The following is a 10063-nucleotide window of genomic DNA, read 5'->3' as shown; positions in this document are numbered from 1 at the left end:
GAGAACAAGCCTCACATTGGGTTCCACATTGAATCTACAGCAGGGTGGAGCCTGCTTGGGATTTTCTGCCTCTGTCTCTGTCTCTCTCTGTCTCTGTCTCTCTCTGTCTCTGTCTCTGTCTCTCTCTCTCTCTCTCTCTCACACACACACACACACACACACACATAAAATAAATAAATAAATAAACATTTTTTTTAAAAAAGCTTTTAGTACAATGTCTGGCACATAATAAATATTCACTAAACGTTAGCTGCTATTGATTACAATTTATGAAAGCTTATTATATGTCAGGGGCTCTAGGAATGCTATCTCTAATCCTGATAGCAATCTTCAGGATAATTATTGTTTGTCTCCACCTGAAGGTAAGAGTTAAATTGCTTACTCAAGTTCATTTGGCTAGGAAATGGCAAAGCAGAGGTTCCCTTGGATCTGAAAGAAATATATCCAATTTCAAGTGGATACCTTCAAACTAATAAAAAAGCTGCAGTGGAAATCCTCCCTCTATGTCATTGTGTTTCAAGTTGGCATTTATAAAATCTTTAGGTCAAGATAAGGTCAAAGGGAGCCTTTAGTAGAATAACTGATTTGATCAAAATTGATTGAATTCTTCAAGGTCTATCACAGAATTAACAGTGAAATTTAAAATACCAATCAATTAACTGCAGCCCACATACGAACCTTAGCAACCTGAAGTTTTAAAAGTCTCTGCATTCGCCAGGACTCTTTAGGTAAAGATTAATGAAGCTCATTTCACAATATCTTTTCAGCAAGAGCTACATTTTTCTCTTCAGTGTTTAGGAGGCCTAGAATCTTGCTAGCTTCAAGCATAGCTGGATCCAGGCTCTTCATTGTCACTCCCTTCCCCACACTGGCTCCATTTTCAGCTCTGATCTGGCTTCCTCCTCATCTGCTGAAAAGGCATATGTGTTGACATAAATATCTGCCAACAACCTCAATATCGTATCCTCACACCTTAGTAACCCCAACAGACAGAAGGCCTCCTTTTTATCCAATACCTGTACAGCGGTCCTCAACAAGAATTCTGTTTGGCCTCCTTGAGCCATAGAATGTGATCAGTTCTATGAAGAAGTGGGTCCTGGTGCACTTGGGTGGCTCAGTCAGTTAAGCTTCTGACATGGGCTCAGGTCACACACCATCTCCTGGTGATCAGGCTCTCAGGTCACGAGCCCCACATCAGGCTCTCTGCTGTCAGTGTAGAGCTGGCTTCAGATCCCCTCTCTCCTGCTCTTTCTCTGCCCCTCCCCCCTCGTGTGCACACGCATGTGCTCTCTCTCTCTCAAAAATAAACATTTGTAAAAAAGAAGTGGGTTCTTCAATAACATTGCATTTGTTTCCTACGGCTGCTGTAATCAATTATCACAAAATTGGTGGCTTATGACAACACAGCTTTATTCTCTTAGCGTTTTAGAGGCCAGGTGCCCAAAATCAGTCTCACTGGGCTAATGACAAGGAGTTAGTAGGATCTGGTTCCTTCTGGAGCCTCCAGAGGAGGTTTTTGTTTTGTTTTTTTTGTTTTTGTTTTTGTTTTTTGCCTTTTCTGGCTTCTGGAGGCCACCTGCATTCCTTGGCTCAAACCCCTTCTTTAAATCATTCTAACCTCTTGCTTCCATGGTCACATCTACTCCTTCCTCTTTCACAGTCCATTATCTGTCTACCTCCCTCTCCTGAGGGCACTTGCAATGATATTTAAGACCCACCTAGATAATCCAGGATAATCTCCCTATTTTAAGATTCTTAATCACGTCTACAAAGTCCCTTTTGCCACAGAAGATAATATTAACAGGTTTTAAAGATTAGGGCGGGGATGTCCAGGAGGCCATTATTCAGCCTACAACAGGCATAAATCCAGGAAGGTATGGCAACCAGTGCAAACAAGCAATCACACTATCAGGCAAAGGAAGACACATTTTATGGAAGAGAGAAACCACAAATTATACAGAGAACAGAGAAACCATTTTCAGCTTCTGGGATCTGATTTGGCTTTGTGACAGATAATTATAATAATGATGACAGCAAACATTTATATTGCTCATTATGTGTCAGCCATTGTTCTAAGTGCTTTACTTATATAACTCAATTAATCTTCACAAAAAGCCATCCTCATTTTATAGAAGAGGAAACCAAGGCACAAAGATTTTAAGTGATTTGCCAAGATCACTGTGAACTAACACAGCCAGGATCTGAACCCAAGGTATCCGATTCCCAGGTGCATACACTTGACCATTTGGGATGGAACTTAAAGAATGGATTGTGAGGAAACATGAAGGGTCTTGTTCAGAGAGAACAGAATGAATAAAGCACAGAAAAAGAAAGAAGAAAGAAAGAAAGAAAGAAAGAAAGAAAGAAAGAAAGAAAGAAAGAAAGAAAGAAAGAAAGAAAGAAAGAAAGAAAGAAAGAAAGAAAGAAAGAAAGAAAGAAAGAAAGAAAGAAAGAAAGAAAGAGAAAGAAAGAAAAGGAAGGAAGGAAGGAAAGAGAAAGAAAGAAAGAAAGAAAGAAAGAAAGAAAGAAAGAAAGAAAGAAAGGGAAAGAAAGAAAAGGAAGGAAGGAAGGAAGGAAGGAAGGAAGGAAGGAAGGAAGGAAGGAAAGAGAAAGAAAGAAAGAAAGAAAGAAAGAAAGAAAGAAAGAAAGAAAGAAAGAAAGAGGAAGGAAGGAAGGAAGGAAGGAAGGAAGGAAGGAAGGAAGGAAGGAAGGTAGGTAGGTAGGTAGGTAGGTAGGTTCAGGCCAGGCCAGTTAGTAGACTGGGTTGGATGGAGTATAGAAAGCCCCGGAGAAGTAGCTTGAGCATAGGGTGTGGAAGACTTTGAAACCACGGACAACCGCCATGGCTGATGGGAGTCCTTTGACTTGAGGTGGGGACTTAATCAGAATTGGGCCTTGGGAACACTGCTCTGGCGACCATGTGAAGGCTGGGCTGGCAGAGTAAAAAGGGAACTGTCCCCTTTCCTCCCCCAAGGTACTTTGTATATCACAGAATGTCCTGTGTGTCTCTGCCACTAGAGAGAGAGCCCTAGAGGGGGGATGCGTGCATCATCACACTGCATGTGCCAGTAGATGATACAGTAAATCACAAAACACAGCACAGCCAGAGGGCAGGAGATAGGCAAGATGGTTACTGGGGCTGCTGCTGGAAATACTAACACCATTTTGGAATCCATTTAAAGTGTCTTTACCCGTGTTTGCTTTTAGTCTCTGAACAATAAAAACTTTCTGGAAATCTGGGATGTGTAGGAATATATTCAAATCTTCACTCTGTCAATTGCCTTTGTGGGATATTGGGAAATTACTCAACAGCCCCAAGCCTTATTTTTTTTTAATCTTTAAAATATAGATAAAACTATGTTATTGGTAATTGTTAACTTACCAAGTAATAATAGTTGCCTGGCTCAAATGAGGAATCTGGCATACAGATACCACTCAAACTTATTTTTTTTAAATATTCTTATTTCATTTCATCACACAGGTGAGCGAAGGAGTTGCAAGAAAGACGCTCACATGTCTTGGAGAAGCTCCAAAGCACAGATGGGAGAACACTCAGACTTGCCTGTCTGCAGCCACACCCCGGCGCCTGTGGAGGAGCCCACCCCCTCCCCTCTCCAGCAGGTGGAGGAAGACTCGGACCCCGCCCAGCAACAGCCTCTGCGTCCTTAGCGACCCGGCGGTAGCAGCCCCGCCCGCGCGCTGGGCCCGGTGATTGGCCCGACTCCTGGCCTCCAATCCCCCGCCCCACCATGGTCCCCCGCAGACTGTCTCTGGTCGCGATCCTGGGAGAGCACAGACCGAGTATCCCTGAGCTGCCTGGGTGGGGAAACGCCGCCTCCGGGGTAAGGCCTCCCCCTCTGTTTCATCCCAGGAAAGGGCTCAGGACTGACGTGCAGCTGCTGGGCAGACAGTGGACACCACAATCACAAACTGTGGTCCTTGAAGTTTCAGACAGTTTCACAGAGGTTGCAGGTTCCACTGGACAGGGCTATCGTGGCAGAGCAGGTCTTTCTTGCGTGCTGGCCACACACTAAGTGAAGTTGGGGTCTTGGGAAGAGCGCTGGTCTACTTCAGACCTGCACACTAGGAACAGGTCTGTTCTCACTCGCTGTGTGAGTTTGGTCAAATGATACACCTCTCTGGGCCTTGGTTTACTAGTCTGTAAAACCAGCGTTTGGATTAGAATGACCTCTGAAGACTTTTCAATAATAGCAGACTCTGAAAGAGAGTGATCAGCCTGGGGCCAGGTTTATAGAACATCTGAGTTGCCCTTGGCATCAGATCTGTATAAACATCCAGTACTTATCTAATACTGGATCTCAATTGTAGATTCACTGGATTGTTGCAGAAACACACATCAGCAATAACAACAAAAATCCCTCTTTCCTATGTACAGCACTCCTTCAGATGTATTATCTCATTGGATTCACTCTAAAACCCAGGGAATAAAATTGGAATTATCCTGGTTTTGTAAAAGGAGAAACTGAGCATGAGAGATGAATATAAGATCTTCACATACCCACGAAAACCCCTGGTTTCCTCTCTCACTTCACAAGAATCACATAAGAAAGGTGGAAGGAAACCACCTGATATCAGAAAGGTAGAGTGCCCAAATGGCTCAGCAGACCGATTTGGTGGACCTCTTGAGTGGGATTCCCAAATCTGCTAATTACTGATTCTATGATATTGAGTAAGTTGCATAAGTACATTATGCCTGTCCCCTCAACTAAAACAAGAATGATAATCGTAATTAGGAATATCTTACTCATGCCTTTATTAGGAATGTCGAGTGAGATAAGATAGGCAAAGCACTTTGTTCTGCTGCTATTTTTGTTGTTATAATTGACAACAGTAAATTGACTAATGGGAAATCCAGACGATGAAAGGTTTACTTATTTTCCAACCCAAGGATTTTGAGAAGCATGTCTTCTGTTTGGAAGACTCCGTGTGGATCAGATGCAGTGCCTGAGATGGTGGTGAAAATCATTGGAAGTAAACACTTTCGGTACCTAGTGGAGAAGCCAAAGATGTAAGTTTACTGTTTGAAAAATGTCTGCTTTGCTGGGAAGATAATGAAGTTTGGAGTTGCTGGGTTTTTTTTAATCTGGAAATTTACATTTTTAAAATGTTGTCCATGGAAAATTAAGTCATGAAGGAGTAACAGTAGAAGCAAAATCGTGTTGACAACTTCCATAAGCACTGTTTTCCTGATATTTTTCATCTTTATAATTTCCCTTACTCCTTAATTACTTAGGCAGATTTTCCAAATAGATGAGGAATGTAAGCAAAGAGACATTTATAAATATTAATGGAGTATTTCTGCTGCTCCTCATCAGGTGTGCAATCTACTACATGTAGTAATTTTTTTAGCGGGGGTGGGGGGGGTCAGTGTTAGTCAATTTGTTATGAATTAAAGGGGTGGGATTAATAATGAATCATAAATTATAAGATTTTCATTTACTCTTATTTATAGTCTATACTGCTCCAAGCAGGGGCTTCTCAGAGCTTAGCTACGAGGTCTTTCTTCCCTCCAACTCATCACAATCACATGTAAGGGAGGACACTCACGGATCTTTAAAATTCACCAGATATTTGGCACAGAAGCCTATGACTAGGTCTTCCTTCCAGAATTTTGGTGGTTCACAAAAGAAAAAAGAAAGCACGAGACCTGCCTTTGCTCTAGTGTCATTCCATAAAGAGCAGCTGGTCAATCGTGGCCTTTCCCTCCTGAGATTATTCCCATAGCTTTTCCATTGGTTTCAGACACCAACAGACCAAACACAGAGACAAACAGATAAGATCTGGCCTCACAAAACAAAAGTGCTGAAAGTGGTGGAAACCAAACCTGGCTGCCATCAGAAACATCTAGAAAACCCTTACAAATAAAGATTTGGAATCTAACCCAAGACCTACTGAATTGGAATCTCTGAAAATGAGGCCATCAGGACCACTGTTATGGAGCATAGGCATTATCAGGGTAAATTTAACTCCCCACCATCAGTATTGTCAGCCCAGAAAAATTCCAAAGTGAGTGCTATAATCAATTAGTAATGTCTGTCTGGCACAGCAAGGGAGTTTTGCGGCCCACGAGTCCGGCATTTGGGATCCCTACAGAGCTGAGAGATGTGAATTTGAATCCTGGCTCCATGCCTTCCTGGCCTTTTGGCATTGAGAAAGTTCATTAATGTCTCTGGCCTCAGATTCTACCATCTATTAATTAAGGCTAAGACACATGTATCTAGTAGGGTTGTTATGAGGACCAAATGAGAAAAAGTATGCAAAACACCTTTCCAGTGCCCAGGAATGTATTCAAGATGCTCACTCAGTGGTTCTGTTGTTATTATTGAAGCATATTTTTCCAGGGATACAAGACATGTAATAAAACATAAAATCTCATTCTATGGAATGCTTGCCATCCCTTTTTTTATTCTATGTCTGGGAGGCCACTTATCTCTGTTTTGTAGATGAGAAAACTAAGATACTGTGATATAATCATATAATAATGTTACAGTGATAAGATCTACTAAATGTCCGTGCTTGGCGAGGAAAGTACTGGGGTCAGTTTGGATGCCTGGCTCAGTTCTCCTCCCATCCAGAGACAACATTACTACCGTACTAATTCCATTCTGCTCTGGGGTTCTTTCTGTAGCCCCTTGTGTCCCAAATCCCTTTCTTTTTCCAGGAGTATCAGAGTCCAATATGTTCCTAAAAGGGTTGGTTGGGGAGGGTCCTTGTCCTTTTAAATAGGGAAAAATTTCCTTTGTCTTATGAAAAGGTGCCTTTTATTTTCTTCTCTTTATTTTTTTTTAAATTTCAGAATCCAGGAAACAAAAGACTACATTAGGTTAGATACATGAACTGTGAAATAAAAGACCCAGTTCTTTTTCTTCTATGACGACCATAAGACAAAAAAGTTTAAAGAACATCAAGACAGGTCGTTTCGTTTCTGTTTTCTATGGGCTTGATGTTACCGTGGCTGGAATTACATAGGACCACTAATTAACACACTTAGCTAAAATATTTCTGGATAGTTCAAAAATAAATGATTCTCAAAAGGTTCTTGTTGCTGAGGTAAAAACAGACCCACCACTGTCGTGTCAGGCACGTCCTAAAATCTATCTTGGAAGCATTTTAGTTGTGCTCCGTGTATACCCTTCAGCCCAGGTCTCAAGAGGGCTTATTCTTTGAGCTGAATCTGATGAGTCTGTTAGTCAAAAATCTAGGTAAGAAACAGAAGTGAAAGCCAAAAAAGAAAGAAGTCTCTAAAAGGACAACCTGAATTAAAAAGAAAAATTACAAATTAATGATGGAAAGGGGTGCCTGGGTGGCTCAGTCAGTTAAGCATCTGACTCTTGATTTTGGCTCAGGTCATGATCTCATGGTTCATGGGATCAAACCCCATGTCAGGCTCCATGCTGACAGCACACATCCTGCTTGGGATTCTCTCTCTCCCCTCTCTCTGCTCCTCACCTGCTCTCTCTCTTGCTCTCTCTCTCAAAATAAATAAATAATCTCTAAAAACAAATTCATAATGGATGGAAAACAGAAATCCTCCTGTATAACCACATTTAGTTCAGATTTCCTGTAGCCTATGTGGAGAAGGTCGAATAGTATGTCAGACCTGAACGTGATCTTCAAGGTCTGAATCAATGTACTAATTTGCTAGGGCTGCTGTATGAAAGGTCCACAAACTAGATGGCTTAGACAACAGAACTGTGTTGTCCCACAGTTCCAGAGGCTGGAAGTCTGAAATCAAGGAGTTAGTAGAGCCGGGGAAGAATCCATCTCTTCTAGGTCGTTCTCCCTGCTTCTGGCAGTTCTGTGGCTCATGGAAGCACAAATCGAAGATTCACATGGCAGTCTCCCTGTATATGTGTCTGTGTACAAATTGCCCCTTTCTATAAGAATACCAGTCAATTGGATTAGGGGCTCATCCCAGTCTAGTATGACCTCAATCTAACTAATTATATCTGCAATTACCTTATTTCCAAACAAGGTCATATTCTGAGGTCCTGCGGGTTGGACTTCACCGTATGAATTTTAGGGGTCAATGCAGCCCATAACAACCAGTCTCCCATTTTATAGATGAGACAAGTGAGGATCCTGTGGGCTTAAAGTGAGGCTGGTTACTAAGAACTAAGATTGGAATTGAGCTCCCTCCCTCTTTCCTTAATTTAGCCTGTACAGTTATTGACAGATGAAAGAAAAATACTCAATACCCATTTAGTAGTCAAATTCCTCAACAAGGAGATCGATCTGCAGGCTTCAAAGAATAAAACAAGTGTCCCCGAGTTTTGGAATCATCACTTGCCTCCCACATCACCCCACCAGCCTTCCTTTCTCTCTATTTACTCTAATCCACTCATCTAAAGGCTTATTCCCCAAAGGGTGGTCCATGGAAAACTAGCATCAGCCTCACCTGGGAGCTGGTTAGATGCAGAATCCCAGGCCCCTCTCCAGACACAGTGAGCCAGAATCTGCATTTTTGTCAATTCCCAGGGGACTCTTAAGCAACATTACAGTTTGAGAAGCCCACTTTTCAAGTACAGCAAGCATCATCATTCTAAAATGCAGATCTAATCAGGTGCCCCACCTTCAGCCCCAGATTCACTGACCCCCTGCCCTTCGCCCCCGTGGGCTCCCATAGCAACTTTAAGGGACTGTCACACTTTATGATTTCCTATGCAATTCTGGCTCCCCTATTTAACTGTAAATCCTGTGTGCACAATTGCACCCTCAGCACTGAGTACAAAGTCTTTACATTTTGAAAGCCTAATAAATGAACGAGGGTACAGTGGATGCCAAGAAAAATAAAGAGCTAGAAAGACAATGCTTAGTTGCTTTAAATCCAAATCTAAAGGCTCATGTTGCTAAAGTATTATGCAGATGTAACTATGGAACTCTGAGGAGTAATCTTCCAAAGCTCATCAAGAAGAAGATAATGCCAACTGACAGGAGACAAATATTCCCATTTTCTAAAAGGAGATAAAAGTATGTAATAACACCACAAAACCTGAGGCTTGTGGACAATCCCTGGCAAAACTGCAGGCCAAAGAATGAAATATATTAGTTGTGAAAACAAAACACAAAAGTGATGGTCACTAAGGGTTGGTACATGTTGACTAAAACCAGATTATGCCAATATGGTGGTGACTGAACAATTGATGTCAACACTATGTGTTGGAGGCGGGGAGGTTAAGAGGATTTGTGTGTAACCCTGTTCTTAGTCAACATTTTTTTTAATCTTTATTTATTTTTGAGTGAGAGAGAAAGAGCATGAGCAGGGGAGGGGCAGAGAGATAGGGAGGCACAGAATCTGAAGCAGGCTCCAGGCTCTGAGCTGTGAACATGGAGTCCAATGCAGGGCTCACACTCATGGACCACGAGATCATGACCTGAGCTGAGGTCAGACGCTTAACCGACTGAGCCACCCAGGCACCTTGACCTTTTTAAATCCATAACTGAAGGAAGACAGACAAATCACTTCAGTAAACATGCAGGAAGAAGAATGCTGGAAAGCCCTGGCAAGAAAATGAGCTAAAACCCACAAGACGAAATCAACAGAGATACACTCAAAGTCTGTGTTTAGATAAGAGTATGTGTAAATGTTTCTATGGAATAAATGTCTGGGTTTTACTTGTTGTGAAACAATAGAAAATATATATGTTAGTCTCTGCTCCCAGTTCCTGGCACAGAGCTCCTAAACCCCTTGCAGTTTCCTAGGAGATAACAAGAGCACCAGGTGCCTCTTCTGTTCTAGTATTCGGTCTTTGACCGTGGTTGCGGACACAACGCTCCTAAATTCCTTGGAATTTCCTGGGTGGTGTGGTGTCTCTGTTTCCATGAGGATACTCTCAGTGGGCCTCTGGACAGCTTCAGGATGGAGGCTGGTCACTAGAAAGACCAAGCCGTGATTAAGAACAGAACTTTCAGCCCTACCCTCCATCTTCGGGGAAGGGGGAGAGGGGCTGGAGATTGACTTAATGATTGAGCATAACTAGGTGATGAAGCCTCCCTAAAAATCTCACAAGTATGGAAGTCAGACAGTTTCCAGGTTGCTGAA

At 42.2% G+C, this 10063-nt stretch overlaps 1 protein-coding gene across 1 annotated transcript in view; it reads left to right on the top strand.

The window, feature by feature from the left end:
• Positions 1 to 3663: 3663 nt before the first annotated feature.
• The window catches only part of CC1H1orf87 (chromosome C1 C1orf87 homolog), an 80200-nt gene continuing 73800 nt past the window's right edge, over positions 3664 to 10063 (top strand). The window contains 2 exon segments of the mRNA XM_045035929.1: positions 3664 to 3842; positions 4910 to 5029. Of these exon segments, the coding sequence (XP_044891864.1) occupies positions 4923 to 5029 (107 nt within the window). The 5' untranslated portion in view covers positions 3664 to 3842; positions 4910 to 4922.

This window comes from Felis catus, chromosome C1 (assembly GCF_018350175.1).
Source record: "Felis catus isolate Fca126 chromosome C1, F.catus_Fca126_mat1.0, whole genome shotgun sequence".
NCBI classification, from domain to species: Eukaryota; Metazoa; Chordata; class Mammalia; order Carnivora; family Felidae; genus Felis; species Felis catus.
Note: the sequence above shows the minus strand (reverse complement) of the source record. Positions and strands in the feature narration are given on the sequence as shown.